This window comes from Rhinatrema bivittatum, chromosome 1 (assembly GCF_901001135.1).
Source record: "Rhinatrema bivittatum chromosome 1, aRhiBiv1.1, whole genome shotgun sequence".
Taxonomy (NCBI): Eukaryota; Metazoa; Chordata; class Amphibia; order Gymnophiona; family Rhinatrematidae; genus Rhinatrema; species Rhinatrema bivittatum.
The window spans coordinates 194,363,791-194,383,461 of record NC_042615.1 but is presented as its reverse complement, the minus strand read 5'-3'; the positions used below and the strand labels follow the sequence as shown (position 1 = coordinate 194,383,461).

At 53.1% G+C, this 19,671-nt stretch overlaps 1 protein-coding gene across 2 annotated transcripts in view; it reads left to right on the top strand.

Annotated features, from left to right (window-relative positions):
• Nucleotides 1–479: 479 nt before the first annotated feature.
• The window catches only part of MED28 (mediator complex subunit 28), a 37,197-nt gene continuing 18,005 nt past the window's right edge, over nucleotides 480–19,671 (top strand). The window contains exon 1 of one of the 2 annotated variants that reach the window (XM_029590472.1): nucleotides 480–662. In XM_029590472.1, coding sequence (XP_029446332.1) covers nucleotides 531–662 — 132 coding nt within the window. In that variant the 5' untranslated portion in view covers nucleotides 480–530. The remainder of the gene's footprint in view (nucleotides 663–19,671) is intronic. The other variant, XM_029590481.1, reaches the window with a different exon arrangement.

Genomic DNA, 19,671 nt, shown 5'->3' with positions numbered 1-19,671 from the left:
CGTTGATTCAAAAATTCCTAAACACGCCTTTTCTTCAAAGTATCATAGTGTAATGAAAATGTCCTCACCAAATGTCCCCCATCTTTCACGCTAAAGACTAACAAAAGGAAACCGCAGAAAGGAGAGTAACGAAACAGAAATATAAAACAGGAAAAACTGAACACTGCCATAAAAGCACGAAATCATAACAAAATATCAATGAAATGGGACCACAGCACGGTTTTCGTCAGGAATATCATGCTATGCTCTCTTTCGCTGCGAAAAATCTATTTTTAGCAGAGCTGGCCGACTGTTACATGTTTTGCCAAAGGCACACATCGCTGCTACTGGGCGTTGTTTCTCATGGGGATCCCTCATCCTAGCCTTGGGCACACGTCGCCCCTCTCCTTGTAGTTGCTAGGATTAGACTGGCGCCCAGCCATCACCTCTCTGCGCATGTCAGATCCCCGCTTCTGCTCCTTATGCCTTTAACTGTTCGTTGGACGCCATCCTTTTCCCGCGCATGCTCAGAGCGCTCTCCCTCCGCTGTCATGGCGGCCTCCTTGAGTGGGATGTTTTCGAGTCAGCCTTCGGTACCGGGAGCTCCCGGGCTTCTCACCACGCCACCGGGGTCCAAACTCTCCAACGGCACGCTAGTGGATGAACTGGAGGCATCTTTCGAGGTATGAGGTTGGGACTTTAGCTTCTCTCCCTGCCCCAGGTTCCGCTTTCAGTGCTGACTGGGGGCGGCCACGCTCCCTGTTCGCAGAGAAGATACAGTTATATGGAGCATAATTGAGCGTAGAGTAGGCCGCCGTGCTAGTGTCTCAATACTCCTGGTAAAATTATCATACCAAGTAAGTTATTTGAATCGTGTCGCTCTTCGCAATGCACTGGGGGAGCTGCACCACCACAGTAAAGCTTTTTCGGCACTGCTTGTGTCGCATGGTAGTTTCATAAAGTGAAAGCATGACTTTTTGTAAATGGTGATGCCCTTTGGAAGCTTACCAAGAAAAATGATAGGGCTTTGTTTTTCTTATTGCGGCAAATCTTAAAATCGACCAAGGTAAAGAAGCCCATAAGCAAGTTCACGTTTTTCCAAGCCCCCTTGCACTCCTGTATGCAGCAATGGTCATTCCCAAAATGGAAAGGCTAAAGGATTCATAGTGTAAGAAACAAATTTCTCTCTGGGAATAAGTCAGTGAACACAAATATCAGTGAAAGAAGTTTATTATCACGGACTTGTAAGCACTGGTATCACAGGTGTAGACACATCATTACAACATTAGGTAGTAGGTTATTTACCCTTTTTAGTTCCCCTTTCTGTACCCCTGCGGTGAGCCCCTGGCTCTTTTTCCCCTTTTCTGTTCCCGTTCTTGCCACCTGTGGCAGGTGTGCTAATTTGCCATTCCTGTATTGCGGTTTTTCTCTGTTTACTGATATTTTGTAAAAAGCTTGTATAAAAGCAGAGGAGGGGCTATGGGAAAGATGTACTCTTGACACTGTTCTGTGGTTATTGTTGCAACATGAAGCAAGGGGGGGGGGGGGGTATCTAGGTTTGGCAGCCAGGCCTCCTACAGCTTCTTTATTGCAGTGTCTATTTACAAAAAGATAAAGCTAGTAAGGGAAGGGGGGGGGGGGGGGTAATGGGGACCTACTTTCCATCTTTGCTCTGCCAAGAATCTGCTCTACTTTCTCTTCAGCTCTAACAATCTGTTCTTATCAGAGGCATTTTGTGGTTTCATAATGTGACAGAGAAAAAGGAAGAAATGGCTTGAGCTGTCAGTGTGGTATACTCTATTTTAGCAGCAGTGTAATGGAATAGTAGCATGTGTAAAATCATTAAGACATTTCAATGTCTATATTTCCTAGCGTGTAGCAGATGGACTCAAAACAAATGGGTATAGTTTGCTCGTGCTAGCAGTTGGAGACGGCTCTGACGTCAGCACAGGTACATATACCCCCACAGGAAGTGCCGCAAATCAGTAATTTCCGTCTCCAAAGCAGTTTGGAGCTACCTCACGCTCGCTGAGCGTGTTTCCAAATTCTAATGACTAAATTCCTAGAAGAAACCTATTGAAGACAAGCCTCGCACTCCTGTGGTGAGGCCCTCACCCAGTTGAGTTTTCCCGAGCTGACTTCCGTGGTCCCTCAAATGTAAGTGCCTCGGTCCGGTGGCCGGTTCGCGGCAGGGACCTAGCCCCGGAGTGAGAAGGGCTCGGGCGTGGCTTGGCCCCCGAGCGAGACGAGTTCGGGCGCGGCCTAGAGGCAGCCTCGGTCCCGGCGTGGACTTGGCCCCCGAGTGAGAAGGGCTCGGGCGCGGCTTGGCCCCCAAGCGAGACGAGTTCTGGCGCGGCCTAGAGGCAGCGGGCGCACTTCCTTATGCGCGGCAGTTGAAGGTATACTCCCCCCGCAGCCGGAGACCGCCCGGGTTGCAACCGGGAAGTGCCGAAGACAAGGTAAGGCGTATATCTTTACTTGGTCTCCGAGGAAGTGTGGATTCGCTGGGCCTGCCTACGGGGCAGCACGCCAAGGAGGTGCCATTTTGCCTGCCTACTCAACTTCGCCGCTGAGCGCTCGTTACTGAGCTTAAGTGCACGCGATAGGTGCACGTTGTTAGCGACGCGATAGGCGCACGTTGTTAGCGCACGTTTGTAAGACGCCCGTGGGCAGGCGCACGCTTCTAAGACACCCGTGGACAGGCGCATGCTGTTAAGCGCTCTTGTTAGGCGCACTTATTGGGCAACACCGGATTTCAGGCGCATGGAGCATAAGAAAGCCCATGCGGCTGCAGGGCTGGCACCTCCAGAATCTGGCATGCAACCTCAGAGCTACACAGAGCGAGGGAGCAGACTCACTATGTGCCCAATGTGAGGAGGCCATGGGAGTTCCAGGACAGGTCCGGCCCCAGCCCAGCGGTTCCTCAGGGAGCACGCTGGACTTAGCGGGCTGCGGCGAGCAACCAGGGAACCCGAGAGACCTGGTACCCCTACGGCCAGATCCGGCTTCGCTTTCCTGGGTGGAATTATTCAAGGGGATTCACGCTTTTGTCCAGATGCAGTCTGCTCCCCGAATGGATCTTTCCGTTCCGGTGGATCCGGTACCTGGTCCCTCGAGACCTAGGCGCAGCCACTCACCACCCGATAGCCCCGCTTATGGGGATTCGGATTGCTCCCAGGACAGTGAGGAGCCCCCCGAGGAGGGTGAACTTCCCTTGGAAATAGAGCCATATCGGACCATGAGGCGCTTCTTTCAGAAAGAGGATCTTTCAGGCCTGGTCTCGCAATGCCTTTCGGAGCTGGCCATTCCGAGTCAGGATACCCCAGGGGGCCCTAAGATGAACCCCCTGTTAGAGGGCCTGCGCCAACCGGCTCACCATTTTCCCCTCCTACAGGCAGCACAGCAGCTAATCGATCTGGAATGGAAGGCACCGGAGGCCTCATTTAAAGAGGGTTGGGCCTTGGCAGGCATGTACCCTCTGGATCCGGCATCCAAGGAGCTGTTGGCGTGCCCCAGGGTAGACGCCATAGTTAACGCAATAGTGAAGCACACCACCATTCCGGTTGAGGGGGGAGCGGCCCTTAAGGATTCGCATGACCGACGCATGGACACCATTCTGAAACAAGCCTTTGAGGTAGCAGCCATGTCCCTACGAATCGCGACCTGCTGCACCGTGGTGATGCGCTCCTGTTTGTCACAGGCGAGAAACAACACCCAGGGAGCAGACATGGAATCAGCTCTCGCATTTCTCACTGACGCAGCCTCCGACCTCGTTCGTACGGCAGCCAAGGGAGTCTCCTCTTCAGTGGCAGCCAGGAGGCAGCTTTGCCTACGTCATTGGGCGGCCGACTCGTCCTCCAAGACACGGCTCACAAGAATGCCCTTTAAGGGTTCCTTACTGTTCGGCAGCGATCTCGAGAGCTGGGCTACTAAATGGGGTGCCTCCTCATTACCCCATCTACCAGAAGACAGGGCGAGGAGGAGCCAGCGTTCTTTTTCTAGACCGTCTGGAGGTAGAAATTCGCAGCGCTTCAACCCTTACAGGACTCGCTATCGAGCACCTCGTTCCCAGGCCAGGAACCAGTCCTTTCGGACTAAGCACAACAAGAAGAGAACCGGCTCGGTTTCCGGCCCCAGCCGCAACCCACAATGACAATCAGCCGACCCAACCGGGGGTAGCAGCCATAGGGGGCAGGCTAACCCTCTTCTCTACCGCAGGTGGGTCAAGATTACTTCGGACCAGTGGGTCCTCGCCATCATCCGAGAGGGATATTACCTGGATTTCTTTTGGCTTCCGCCGAACAAGTTTGTGGAATCTCATTGTTCACCGCTCAAGGCAGCGGCACTAGAAATGACCTTACAGAGGCTCCTGGCCCTAAAAGCCATAGTCCCAGTACCTAAGGGAGAGGTAAATTCTGGGCATTATTCCATTTATTTCATAGTACCCAAGAAGGAGGGCACTTTCAGGCCCGTCCTGGACCTCAAGTCAGTCAACTGACACCTACGGGTCCCCAGTTTTTCGCATGGAAACTCTACGGTCGGTCAAGAATTCGGTACAGCCAGGGGAGTTTCTCACCTCCCTAGATCTGTCGGAAGCCTACCTGCATATCCCGATCCATCGGGATCACCAGTGCTATTTATGCTTCAAAGTCCTGAATCAGCACTTCCAGTTCCGAGCTTTGCCCTTCGGGTTAGCCACTGCGCCGCGGATCTTTACCAAGGTAATAGTAATAGTGGTGGCGGCACTCAGGAAGGAAGGAATTCTCGTCCATCCCTACCTGGGCGATTGGCTGATCAGGGCAAAGTCACCGGAGGAGAGCCACCGGGCAACCAACGAGTTATAGCTCTTCTGGAGAGCCTCGGATGGGTAGTAAACTTAAACAAGAACTCCCTACAGCCGTCCCAGTTGCTGGAATACCTAGGGGTCCAATTCGTCACCCGAGAAGACAGGGTCAGCCTGACCTCCAAGAGAAAATTAAAACTCCAGAGTCATCTGCAGGCCCTGTTGAGTGCCAGCCAGCCCACAGCTCGAGATTATCTTCAGGTCCTCGGCCTCATGGCATCCACTCTGGAAGTGGTGCCCTGGGCGCGGGCTCATATGAGACCATTGCAACGCGCCCTCCTATCTCGATGGAGCCCACAATCACAGAACTACACCTTACGCCTACCTCTACCGGCCAGAGTGCGGTATCAGCTATGATGGTGGTTGCAGCCCGGCCACGTGAGCCGGGGGTCAAGAATGTCCTCCCCAACCTGGATTCTGCTCACCACAGATGCCAGCCTGAATGGATGGGGAGCACACTGCGAGGAACTCACCGCCCAAGGGCGGTGGACCAGAGAAGAGTCGGGGTGGAACGTCAACCGACTAGAGGCACGGGCAGTCGGGCTAGCGTGCCTGCGAGTTTCCCACAGACTTCGCGACAGAGCGGTCAGAGTGATGTCAGACAATGCCACCACGGTGGCATACATCAATCATCAGGGCGGAACCAGAAGCCAACAGGTATCCCTGGAAATAGCTCCCCTGATGATTTGGGCAGAAGCAAATCTCCAGGACATCTCCGCCGTCCACATTGCCGGGAAGGACAACACGATGGCAGGCTTCCTCAGCAGAGAAAGCCTAAACCCGGGGGAGTGGCAGCTGTCGCCCACAGCTTTCCAGATGATTGTGGATCAGTGGGGGACGCCAGGCATGGACCTATTAGCAGACAGGTCTAACATTCAAGTAACCAGATATTTCAGCCGCAGGCGGGATCCGCTATCCCAAGGGATCGATGCCCTGGTACAGCCGTGGCCTCAAGGGATCCTGCTATACGCCTTTCCTCCATGGCCCCTGCTGGGCGCCATTGTACACAGGATTCAGCGACACAGAGGCCTAGTTCTTCTAGTGGCCCCGGACTGGCCAAGAAGACCCTGGTACGCAGACATGAGAAGACTATTGGCAGGGAACCCTCTACCTCTGTCTCCCTACAGGGACCTGCTGCAGCAAGGTCCCATCCTCCATGAGGATCCGGCTCAATTCTCTCTTACGGTCTGGCCATTGAGAGGGCTCGACTGAAGAAAAGGGGATACTCTGAGCCGGTTATAGATACACTCCTCCGAGCACGCAAGTTCTCCACATCCCTAACATATATCAGGATCTGGAGAGTTTTTGATGCCTGGTGCGACTCTCACGGCACCAATTCGCATGCCGCCAAGATTCCTATCATTTTGGACTTCCTGCAAGATGGACTTCAGAAGGGTCTGTCCCTCAGCTCCATCAAGGTTCAGGTAGCAGCGCTGTCTTGCTACGGTCCCAGGAGTGACGGCAACACCATTGCTAAACACCCAGATGTCTCACGTTTCCTGAAAGGAGTCAAACACATTCGCCCGCCACTGAAGTGGCCAGTGCCCTTGTGGAATCTCAACCTAGTATTGGAATTTTTGGCGGGATCAGCCTTCAGGCCCCTTCGAGGCCTGTCCCTCCGTTTGTTAACCTTGAAGATGGTGTTCTTGCTGGCTGTGTGTTCAGCACGCCGCATCTCAGAGCTACAAGCACTATCCTGTCGTGATCCATTTCTCAGAATCACTCCAGAGGCTATCCATCTTCGCACTGTTCCATCCTTTTCACCCAAGGTGGTTTCACACTTTCACCTCAACCAAACCATATCCTTGCCTACCACGGAAGGTTTGAAGTAGTCGGAGGAAGGTCGAATGCTACGCCATCTCGACATCGGCAGACTGCTGTCCAGATATCTGGAAATGTCAGAAGCAGTACGAAAGACGGACCACCTGTTCGTCCTGCCCAGGGGGAAGAAGCAAGTGGAAGCGGCCTCACGGCCAACCATCGCCCGCTGGATTAAAGAAGTGATCAAGGCAGCCTACATAGAGGCGGGAAAACCACCGCCTCTACAGGTCAAGGCTTATTCTACCAGAGCACAATCAGCCTCTTGGGCAGAAGCTAAGCTCCTGTCACCTGCAGAGATATGTAAAGCGGCGACGTGGTCCTCCCTCCATACCTTCTCCAGATTCTACTGTCTGGACGTCCAGGCCAGGGAGGACACAGCATTTGCGAGGGCAATCCTGAATGGACCTTGGGCAGCCTCCCGCCCAGTCCGGGAGTAGCTTTTGTACATCCCATTTGTTTTGAGTCCATCTGCTACACGCTAGGAAATGTAGAGATTACTTACCTGATAATCTCGTTTTCCTTAGTGTATGCAGATGGACAGCATCCCGCCCGGCTGCCGGCATACATGGGGATTCACCGACTCGCGGTAAGCCATGTTTTCTTATAGTAGGCCATCCACCCTGCTGGGTGTCGACGCCTTCCGGTTGTGACCACTGGCGGTCTCCAGCTACTATCAATCGGTCAGGGTAATCCTGTTCATTTAATTGATCGGTCAGCTACAGCTTTTGCAAGGAAGATTACTGATTTGCGGCACTTCCTGTGGGGGTATATGTACCCATGCTGACGTCAGATCCGTCTCCAACTGCTAGCATGAGCACACTATACTCATTTGTTTTGAGTCCATCTGCATACACTAAGGAAAACGAGATTATCAGGTAAGTAATCTCTACTGAAATAGCAACACCTAAAGTCATTTCTCACAATAGTTACTTTTCCCTCTTTACAATGGATATAGGGACATAAAGGTGCTCATTTCAATGTGGAACACTTTTGAGGGGGTTAAGTAGAAATACCTACAAGTATGAAATAAGTTTGTTAGCACCCACTCAGATGAATCCAGAACAAGTGGGTTATTCACCTCTATCAGCAGATGGAGACTGAGCAAACTGACATCACAGTATATATACCCCTGCAGTGACATCATCCTGCCAGTATTGTCCGGTTCCAGCAGATGGTGGACGTGCATCTCCCTACTGGGGATTGTTTCATTTTGAAAAAGGAGAATTGAGGATATTACATTTGTCCCGCTCTCCTGCAGTGATACCAAAGGCTCCCTCCCCCAGTTGAGAATTCTTGAGATGATTTCAGTGATCCCTCAGATGAGTGCCTTGGTCCAGTAGCTGGGTTTTCAGCTGGCGTGGACTTAGCTGCTTCAGCGTGTACAGGAAGCTGAGCGCGGTGGTGACAACATACGTCCTTTCCCTCCATAGCTAGGGACTCTGTACTCAGCCAGGTAAGAGAAAAGGAGGCTTTTGTAGCGTAGGGCTTCCTCCCTTTTTTTTTTCTGGTCTATATGCTCGGCATGCTATTCTGACGTTTTTCACATTCCGTGGGAGCTCGAGGGGCGTGAGGAGCCTAGTGAGTTGAACAGCCTCTGAAAGCTAGGCCCCACTCTGAGGCTTTTTCGCTGCCACCGGTAGGCCGTAACAGCATTTTGTGCGCTTTCTAAGGCTGCCCTCTACAAGTTTGTTGGTTTGGCACGTGCATCTAGTTGTGCATCCAGTTTTTGGTTGCTTAGTTGGGCCTTGTCTTATGTGCGTCTAAGCAACGTCTTATGTGGCTGCACGCTTACCTGTGTGCACAAGTTGTATTGTGCCCTTAAATTGTTTTACGGTGCTTATTTTTGGGATGCCTAGGTATTGGGACACCTAAGTGTTGGACAGTTAGGATGGACACCTAGTATTTTTGGATGTATTAAAAAAAAAAAAAAAAACCAAAACTAGACTCATGCCTCCAGCTGCCACTCAAGTGCACTGTCTGCCATAATGACACCTATGCCTAAGAAACCTAAGCGCCTTTCTCTTTGCACTGCCTGTCATATTCAGGCAACTCAGCCCGGAGTGTCCGCTATCTTGTGCCAGTGCTGTTTGGAGGCTCAGGGAGAATTGCCTGGCTCTTCCCAGCTGGATATAGGCCTGGGTACAAACAGTTCAAGTGGGGTGCCTGATTTTGGAACTCCCCTAACTGGTTCCTCCGCAGGTGCCGGTAACTCAGTATGTACACCTCAAGTATCTCCTGGATTGGATGCTTCTACCTTTTCATAGGTAGGATTGCAATCCCTGAAAAAAACTTTCTCCAGGCGCAATCTTCAGCCCTCTCTAATACTCCCAGAGCAGAGTCGCAGGTAGGAACCTTGCCAGGACCTACTGTTAAGCACAGGAGTACTGCTAGAACGGCAGCGGGACTTCCCGATGGAGGTCCGGATGGCATGGATGATGATGCCAATCCTGACTCTCTTGAGGATGGCGAAATTTCTCCAGGATCAGAACTGTATAGAACTATGCTATGGTTCTTTCATAAAGATGAACTGCCAGTATGATTTCCCAGACCTTGAAAATGCTCTGTGTTCCTGGGGCAGACGCTGTGACTGAGCCGAAGTAAAATCCCATTTTGGTTTCCTTGCATAAGGCCTCATGTTTTTTTTTCCCCATGATAGAAGCCATTCAATAATTAATTGATCTTGAGTGGGGCACCCCAGAGACTAATTTCAAAGGTGGTCTGATTTTGGAAGGCCTGTACCCTCTGGATCCAGTGACAAGAGAGCATTTATGTTTTCCGAAGGTAGATGCACTTGTGTGTGCAGTCTCCAAGTGGACCACTATTCCCATGGAAGGAGGAATGGTCTTGAAGGATGCTCATGATAGAAGGATTGAGACTATCCATAAGCAAGCATTTGACACAGTGGCAATGACCTTGTAGATCGTTTCTTGTTGTTCCCTGGTGGCTTGATCTTGTTTGCTTCTCTCCCAGGAGGTCTCTGACTCTGGGGTGAAGTCCATGCCAGTTATGGAGCCAGCTGCTCCTTTTTTGGCAGATGCAGGCTGTGATTTGGTGGTCCACTCTTCAGCCAGAGGAGTGGCTTCCATAGTAGCAGCCAGGTATCAATTATGGCTGAGAAATTGGTCAGCCGATGCGACCTCCAAGGCTAACCTTACTAAATTGTCCTTTCAAGGCTTGCTATTATTTGGGAGCGAGTTGGAAAAACTGGCCGGTAAGTGGAGCAAATCTCCGGTTCCTCATTTGCCAGAGGATAGGAAACAGTGTTGTAATTGGGTGAAGTTGGATGTACCCTTGGACACTGTGGCAGCTGACCACACCCATGGGGGGGAAGTCCCGTGAGGGCCACAGGTCAGGCTAGCTCGGGACAGACAACACAGAGATTATCTTTATTTATACAGATTGTGAAGCCTCCAGAGGTGAGTAGAAGATGGAGCCCGGCTGGGCTAGTATTCCTCAGGATGCTGGAACAGCGGCTCCTCTGATAGCAGTGCTGTAGTGGAGAGAACTGAGAGAATGAGTACAATGGAACATTAGCAGAGCCTTGAGATAGGGAGAGCTGGCCCTCGAGGGGCGAGTTCCAGATCCCTAGGTGCTGAGAGACCCATTGGCAAGTACTCACGCAGTGGTTCCACATTGGCACTGGAACGGAGACAGGCCCTCGAGGAGCGAGTACCTGGTTCCAGGGAAGCAGCTCTGAGGAGTAGATGATAACAGTACTCACAGGTGGTGTCTGTAGCGAATTCTTCCAAGCTGAAGTAGAGATAGGTGCAGGCAACGAGTAAGGGAACATGGGCCCTCGAGGAGCGAGTACCGGTTCCTGATAGCGACCTGTAAGAAGCAAAGGGGCCCTCGAGGAGCGGGTATCCTGTTAGTAGAAAGAGTCAATTAAGAATTGGAGGCAGAGTAGCTGGGTACGGAGAGCGAATCCCATCCGTAAGAATCCACTTGCTAACTCAACAGCTAGCAATAAAGTACAGGCTTAAATATCCGGGCAGCGTGATGTCATCACAGGGGACGCCCCTGAAGTGCATGCCAAAGAGGAAATAAGAATGAGGGCTGCGCAGCACATGCGCCCTATGGTACTTGCAGATCATGGCGGGAGATAGCGCCCAGGCCGGTCCGGGGATGCCAGAGAAGACAGCAGGAGGAGCCACAGCAACAGAAAGGTAGGCGGGGTGAAGCCGTCAGGCAGTGATGGTCGCAACAAGCAGATGCCATGCTCTTAACATGAGAGGTCATGCTAGAGGATCCAGACTTTTTTATCCCTATAGGGGAACGACCCTTCAGAAAACATGATCTTTTGGAAGGCCTTGGTCTTTTCCCCCAACAGCCAAGAAGGAGTGCGAGTTTGAGTAGTGGAACCTCCCAATGAAGGTTTGCTGACCCCCACCCCCATGAACAGGAGATAGGGGGACGCCTCTCTCTCTTCTTTCAGAGGTGGATTGAGATAACGCCTGATCAATGGGTCCTGGAGGCGATACGAGAAGGATATGCACTGGAGTTTTGCAGTGTTCCTCGGGACGTGTTCATGGTGTCTCCCTGCTACTCACCACAGAAGAAGCAGACAGTGGAAACTACATTGGGAAGACTCCTCAATCTGAGGGCTGTGGGTCCATTGCCCATGTCTCAAGAAAATGTGTCGATATTCCTTTTATTTCATTGTGCCCAAGAAGGAGGGCTCCTTTCATCCCATCCTGGATCTCAAAGCATTTTCGCATGGAAACATTGTGCTCGGTAATAATGGCCGTACAGTCAGGGGAATTTCTGACCACTTTGGATCTGTCCGAGGCATACCTTCATATTCCCATCTGACTAGAGCATTCATGCTTTCTGCGGTTTGCAGATCTGGGATGCCATTATCAGTTTTGGGCCCTGCCTTTTGGTCTGGTCACAATTCCAAGGACCTTTTTCAAGGTAATGGTGGTAGTGGTGGCAGAATTGAGAAAAGATGGGATCCAACTTGGCTGATTCGAGCCAAGTTGCTGGAAGAGAGCTGCAGAGTGACCCACAAGGTGATCTTGCTGTTGCAGGAGCTTGGCTGGGTGGCAAATCTGCTAAGTCAGGGTCCAGTTCTTCTCGAAGATCCAACTCTCTGTTTTTTGACTTAGGGTATGACCCTTGAGAGGGCTTGATTGTTGAAACGTGCATACTCTGTGGCAGTGATTTCCACTTTGTTTAGAGCTAGAAAGTTCTCTACTTCCTTGGCCTATGTGCAAGTTTGACGAGTGTTTGAGGCCTAGGATCAAGGTACTTTTCCTCATTCGGCCAAGATCCCGTGATTTTGGAATTTTTTGCAGGATGGCTTGAATAAAGGTTTGGCCCTTAATTCCCTTAAAGGCTCTTGCCAGTTTTAGGGGCCAGGTGAATAGTGGTTCCTTGTTGGCTCATCCTGATGTGGCCTATTTCCTGAAAGGAATGAAACATCTTTGTCCTACCTTGTGGCTTTTGGTACTCTTATGGAGTCTTAATTTGGTCTTGGATTTCTTAGTGGATCCTACATTTAGACTGATATGTAACCTGTCCTTTTTGTTTCTGACCTTGAAAATGGTGTTCCCTGTACGTACTAGGATCAGTCCAGACCGTGGGTTATGTCCCCCGTCCAGCAGATGGAGTCAGAGCAAACTTCCAGGGGTGCTGACATATAAGCCTGTGCACCCCCTAGGGATCCTCAGTATCTCTCTGACTCCAGCAGATGTGAGTGGGGGAACCTTTGCTTCCCCAGTGTGTGGCTTTTGCTACATTCCTTACTCTCTCCTATTTCTTCTTTGACTGGATCAAGCGGACCTGGGCTGCTAAATTTATTAAATAGAAAAAAAAAAAAAAAAGGGAAATTTTTTCCTATCACTTCAGGGAGCCTGGAGCCCTGCCCGGGCCTCCCTGTCCTAGTCAGCTTGCCAGCGGGACTGGGTATGTTTTCTTGCCTACCTGTTTCTCTCTCTTCTCCTCCCATCCGGCGGTGAGTTTGTGTGACATTTTTCTTTTTTACAGGATCGCCGTCGGACGGCTTAGGTGGATGCTGGTGGGGCCAGCCTCTCCCCTCCGGCGCGCCGCGATTCGCACTCCCTCCCCCTCGGCCCCGCGACGTTTCATTCCCCGGGGCCGCGGCAGCAGGGAAGTCTCATTCCCCTGCTGCTCCTACGGGGAGGGTGCCGGGTTGAGCCTGGGCGGACGAGCTCGCTCCTCCCGCGGTGCGCAGTGCTCAGCTCCGGCCTAGGGGCGGTCGCTGAGGGGAATCTTCGTTCCGGCCGCGCGCCATGCAGCGCTCTAAGGCGTCTCCCGGCCCCGACCCGGGGCAGGGCGGATCGCGAGACGGGTCCTCCGGGGCTGGCCTCCCCGGGGGAGAGACCGGATCAGCTTCCCCGACTTTTTCGCCGGCAAGCTCCGATCGCCGCGGCTCCAGGGGAAAGGCCCCACCCCCTTCTTTGGCGGGAGCGGCGGCCATCTTAGAGCTGGAGAGCGCGGCTGATTCGGAGGCGGAGGAGTCCTCACATGGTTTTTCGCCGCGTTTCAGGCCGATACCAGCGCCATCGTCCCCCTCCATCGCTGCGGGCCCCTCCACGGACCTCTCGCTCGCAGTCCCTCCACCGGCAGGGGGGTTTACGGCGGACTTTGTCCTTTTGATGCACCAGGCGTACCTCCAAAGCCTGCAGCCGGCGGGGGGATCCCCAGGGGGTGCTCCAGCGAACCCCACGCCCGCGAAGATTCCCCGACTTATGGGGGGGGGGGCCAATCCAGCGCCATCTGGGGGTGGCCATAAGACGCTCCTGGCTCTCCCACCCAGTGGAGTGGATCCACCGCAGGACCCTGGGAACGATCCGGCCTCCACGGCTGACGATGACTCGCTCCTGGCAGCGCACCTGGAGTGTGACGACCCACGGGTGCTCCGGATCTTCCGTAAGGAGGAGCTGTCGGACCTCATCCCACACGTCCTCCAGGAATTGGATCTCGATCCGCCCGTCGAACCGCCGGGGCCTCCAGCCCCCTCCGTAGCCTCCGCTAGCTCAAAAGGGGACCCGGTCCTGGCGGGCTTACGTCCTCTGGCGCGAACGTTCCCGATTCATGAGTCGTTCCTCCATCTTTTAGTGCGGGAGTGGGACACGCCGGAGGCCTCCCTCAGAGTGGGCAGAGCGATGGACAAACTCTACCCTCTTCCCGGCGACTTCTTGGATCTGCTTAAAGTACCCAAGGTCGACTCGGCAGTCTCTGCCGTCACGAAGAGGACCACAATTCCCGTGACAGGGGGAACGGCCCTCCGGGATGTACAGGACAGAAAGCTGGAAGTCTGCCTCAAAAAGATTTTCGAGGTCTCGGCGCTGGGGGTCCGTGCTGCCATCTGTGGCTCCCTTACCCAGCGAGCCGGGCTTCGGTGGGTGCAGCAGCTTCTGACTTCACAGCAACTACCACCGGAAGAAGCGGCGCAAGCGGACCGGCTGGAGGCCGTCATTGCCTACGGGGCTGATGCCCTCCACGATTTACTGCGAGTCCTGGCAAGGACCATGGTTTCGGCTGTTTCCGCCAGGCGCCTGCTGTGGCTTCGTAATTGGGCGGCGGACGCTTCGTCCAAATCCAGCCTAGGGTCTCTACCTTTCAAGGGTAGGTTCCTCTTCGGTGAGGATCTTGACCAGATCATCAAATCCCTGGGGGAAAATTCCGTACACAGGTTGCCCGAGGACCGCCAGCGGTCGTATCGTCCGTCTACTTCCTTCTCCAGGAATCGGTCCCGCTCTCAACGGCGATTTCGGGGTTCCAGGTCTCAGGGGCCGAGAAATCCCTCGAACAGGTCTCAGTCATGGACTCGGTCCTTTCGGGGCCGCAGACCACCCAGGGACTCCTCGGCTCCGGGCCCCTCCGGCAAGTCTACCCAATGATGTCAGGCCGGCTCACTCCCCCCTCCCGAGGATCGGAGGACGACTAGCCTGGTTTTACGAGGAGTGGGCCAACATCACCACGGACCAATGGGTCCTAGACATTCTAAGGCAAGGCTACGCTTTGGATTTGCGGTATCCCCCCAAAGAAAGATTCGTCTTCTCACCCTGCGGGGCGAGTCACAAGCGTGTGGGAGTACAAAGCACACTGCACCGTCTCCTAGCCCTGGGGGCCATCTCACCCGTCCCCTCCGGAGAAGTGGGCTCGGGTCATTATTCCATTTACTTCGTGGTGCCCAAGAAAGATGGATCCTTTCGTCCCATCTTAGACCTCAAGGAAGTCAACAAGGCCCTCCGGATACCCCGGTTCCGTATGGAAACTCTTCGGTCTGTCATCGCGGCGGTTCATCAGGGGGAGTTTCTGGCCTCCCTGGATCTGACGGAGGCTTACTTACACATTCCGATCCACCCGGTCCATCACCGGCTCCTCCGCTTCAAGATACTGGATCAACACTTCCAGTTCCAGGCCCTCCCTTTCGGGTTGGCAACGGCGCCCAGGACGTTCACCAAGATAATGGTGGTTGTGGCGGCCGCGCTCCGAAGGGAGGGGATTTTAGTACATCCATACCTGGACGACTGGCTCATCCGAGCGAAGACCTTCTCTCAAGGGCAGCAAGCAGTCGACAGGGTGGTCGGCTTTCTTCAGTCTCTCGGCTGGGTAGTCAACTTCGGCAAGAGCAGTCTCCTTCCGTCGCAGCAGTTGGACTTCCTGGGCGCGCGCTTCGACACTGCTCAAGGCAAGGTCTTCTTGCGGCCGGACAAGGCCCAGATGCTCAGAGAGCAAATTTGCAACTTTGCCGCTCTCCCAGTTCCAACAGCGAGGGATTATCTGCAGATCCTGGGATCGATGGCTTTCGCCATCAACCTAGTGCCGTGGGCCTTTGCACACCTGAGGCCCCTACAGATGGCGTTACTCTCGCGGTGGAAACCGGTCTCGCAAGACTATCAGGCGATACTACCCCTTCCGCCGGCGGCCAGACTCAGCCTTCGTTGGTGGCTGGACCCCAGGAACTTGGCACAGGGGTGCCCCCTGGAGTCGCCGGAGTGGATCGTGGTCACTACCGATGCCAGTTTGACCGGCTGGGGGGCCGTGTGTCTCCGAAGCTCGGCCCAGGGGCAGTGGACACAGGAACAGAAGGCCTGGTCGATCAACCGCCTGGAGACCAGGGCAGTCCGGTTGGCTCTCATTCAATTTCTGCCCCTCATCCGACAGCGGGCGGTCCGCGTTCTCTCGGACAATGCAACCACGGTAGCCTACATCAACCGTCAGGGAGGCACCAAGAGCCCGGGTGTGGCCGTCGAAGCGGCCCGTCTCATGGCCTGGGCGGAGCAGTTCCTCGACCGCCTAGCGGCCTCCCACATCGCAGGTGTGGACAATATTCAGGCGGACTACCTGAGTCGGCAGACGCTGGACCCAGGGGAATGGGCTCTCTCCGACGAGGCCATGTCGCTCATCACTCGGCGCTGGGGAACGCCCGCCATGGATCTCATGGCGACGGCTTGCAATACAAAGGCCCCGCGGTTCTACAGTCGCAGAAGGGACCACGGGGCGGAAGGAGTGGACGCCCTGGTTCTACCTTGGCCCCCTCGTCTTCGGCTGTACGTCTTTCCTCCGTGGCCTCTGGTGGGCAAGGTGGTGCGGAAGATAGAGGATCATCCAGGGCAGGTCATCCTGGTGGCGCCAGAGTGGCCGCGGCGTCCGTGGTTTGCGGATCTACTCAACTTGGTAGTGGACGGACCTCTACGATTGTCACATCTCCCGCGGCTGCTCCATCAGGGTCCGGTATTTTCGGACCAGGCGGAACACTTTTGTCTCGCGGCTTGGCTTTTGAGAGGCAGAGTCTCCTGCGCAAAGGATACACAGTAACCGTGGTAGACACGCTGCTCAAGGCACGTAAGACCTCCACTTCAGTCGCCTATGTACGGGTCTGGAAGGTGTTTGAGATCTGGTGTGCCGGGCACGGAGCATCCGCGACCACACCTTCGCTCCGTCAGGTCCTAGCCTTCCTCCAGGAGGGCTTGGAGAAGGGCCTCTCCTACAACTCCCTGCGTGTGCAAGTCTCGGCTCTAGCCTCTCTGGCTCGTACTACGGGACAACCTGACCTTTCGTCTCATCCGGACGTCTCGCGCTTCCTCAAGGGAGTCAAACACCTGCGGCCGCCGGTGCGGCATCCCTATCCCTCCTGGAATCTCAACCTGGTTCTCCGCCTCCTTGGACAGGCTCCCTACGAACCACTGCGGCAGGCCTCCCTCAATGATGTCACACTTAAGACGGTGTTCCTGGTCGCCATAGCCTCGGCGAGACGCATCTCCGAGCTTCAGGCGCTCTCGTGCCGGGAACCGTTTCTACGCTTCACGGATTCGGGAGTTTCTATTCGTACGGTGCCTTCGTTCCTACCTAAAGTGGTGTCGTCCTTCCACTTGAACCAGTGGGTGGAGTTGCCGGCCTTCCCGTCGGATGCGCCTCAGGCCCTCCGGCGCCTCGATGTGAAGCGCTCTCTGCTGCACTACTTGGAAGTGACCAATGAGTTCCGGGCTTCCGACCATCTCTTTGTGCTTTGGTCCGGCAATAAGAAAGGACGGCAAGCGTCTAAGACGACTATCGCACGTTGGCTCAAGGATGCGGTTTCCTCGGCCTACATCGGTGCCGGGAAGGCGCCCCCGGAGGGAGTCCGGGCTCATTCGTTGCGTGCCCTGGCCACGTCCCGGGCAGAGTCTCAACATGTTCCCATTCAGGAAATCTGTCGCGCGGCGACATGGAAGTCGCTGCATACCTTCTCGAAGCATTACCGGTTGCAACTACCGGTAGGTGATTCGGGTTCCTTTGGAGACAGGGTTCTTCGAGCAGGGTCTTCAGGGACCCACCCGGTTTAGGGAAGCTTTGGTACATCCCACGGTCTGGACTGATCCTAGTACGTACAGGGAAAAGAAAATTATTCCTTACCTGCTAATTTTCGTTCCTGTAGTACTTAGGATCAGTCCAGACGCCCGCCCGGGGTTGCTAAGTGCTGGTCAGACGCCTGCTCGTGTACGTTTTTTACCCTCTGTCTCTCATATTTCTACATCCTGATGTTTGTGTTGTTACTTAGTTCTTTCACAGTTCGCATTGCAAGTTGCATTGGTTATTTGTGTTCTGTGGTTACGATTTGTTTGGCGCTTGATCCTTCCTACTTTCCTGTCCAGTATTTCTGGCTCTGGGCTTTGATATTCTCGATACTGAGGATCCCTAGGGGGTGCACAGGCTTATATGTCAGCACCCCTGGAAGTTTGCTCTGACTCCATCTGCTGGACGGGGGACATAACCCACGGTCTGGACTGATCCTAAGTACTACAGGAACGAAAATTAGCAGGTAAGGAATAATTTTCTTTTTCTTGTGGCTATTTGTTCTGTATGGAGAGTTTCTGAACTGCAGGCCTTGTCTTGCCAGAAGCCATTTCTTCAGGTGACTCCAGGGGTGATACAGCAGCGTACTGTTATTTCCTTTTTACTGAAGGTGGTCACTGAATTTCACTTGAATCAGGCAATCTCCCTGCGGTCTCTGGACAGAGAGACACGTAGGGGCGAATTGTCTTTTGTGACCCTTGCATGTGAAGAGACACATCATCCTGTATCTGGAGGTTACTGAGCCTTCACGGAAAACGAATTGCCTGTTTGTCTTTCATGGAGGTACTAAATAAGGAGAGCTGGCCTTACGGGCTACAGTAGCTCACTGGATTAAGGAGGTAGTCACGGCAGCATATATTGATGCTGGCAAGCCGTTACCTAGTCGGGTTAGGTCTCATCCACTAGAGCTCAGGCAGTGTCATGGGCAGAAGTTAGGTTGCTGTCTCCCATCTACATTTGCTGAACTTCAACGTGGTCCTTCTTACACATCTTTTCCAGGTATTATCGTCTGGATGTCCAGGCCCGAGAGGAAACAGCCTTTGCACTTGTGGTTTTGACAGGACCGCGGGTAGCCTCCCACCCTATTTGGAAGTAGCTTGGGTACATCCCTCTTGTTCTGGCTTCATCTGACTGGATGCTAAGAAATGAGAAGTTACCTGATAGTTCCTTTTCTTTAGGATAGTCAGATGAGTCCAGCTTCCCTCTCTTGGCTGCTGAATGATTGTACTCTGGTTCTCTTGTGTGACTGTGTTACGGGGATTACTGGTAAGTGTTAGTCCAGTCCCTCAGCTAGTGTTAATGCGTTTCTTGTCAGAGCTCTGTGCTTCCTTTTGTCTGAGTATTGACATGGTTATCTGTTTTTAATCGAGTTTTTGCTAGTCTGTCCACCGTTTGCTTTTGAAGAAAATACTGGCAGGCTGATGTCACTGCCAGGGGTATATGTACTGTGATGTCAGTTTGCTCAGTCTCCATCTGCTAGTAGAGGTGCATAACCCGCTGATTCTGGATTCATCTGACTGTCCTAAAGAAAAGGAAATTATCAGGGAAGTTTTATCAATATAGATAGAAGATGAGCATACTCCCTAGCTGCTGATAGAAACATTCAGTTCCTCAGAAGTGAAAAAGATGTGAAAATCTACAAAAAGGGTTTCCATTTTTATTCCTTCTCAAACTTCCTTGCACACACAAACTCATATTTTCTTGTTATACAGTAGCAGAGAGGAGGCTGAAAACTACAGGCCAGTTAACCTTACCTCTGTGGTGGGAAAAATGGAGATTCGGCTGAAGGAGAGGATAGTGAGCTATCCACAACTGGGAGGGTTGATGGATATAAGGTAGTATGGTTTCACCAGGAGAAAAGTCTGACAGATCTAATAGATTTTTTTTTAATCCGCTTGATGTGATTTACTTGGATTTCAGCAAGCTTTTGATAGTCATGCATAGGAGGTTTGTGAATAAAATGAGATGCTTGGGAGTGAGCGCCAAGGTAGTGACATGGATTACAAATTTGGTTGACCTATAGAAGACAGCATGTACTGGTAAATGGAACCTACTCTGAAGAGAGAACAGTATTAAGTGGAGTACCCCAGGGATTAGTTTTGGGACTGGTTCTGTTCAGTATCTTTGTGAGTGACGTGGAAAGGATAGAAGGAAAAATTTGTCTATTTGCGGTTGATACCAAGATCTGCAACAGAATGGACACACCTGAAGGAGTAGAG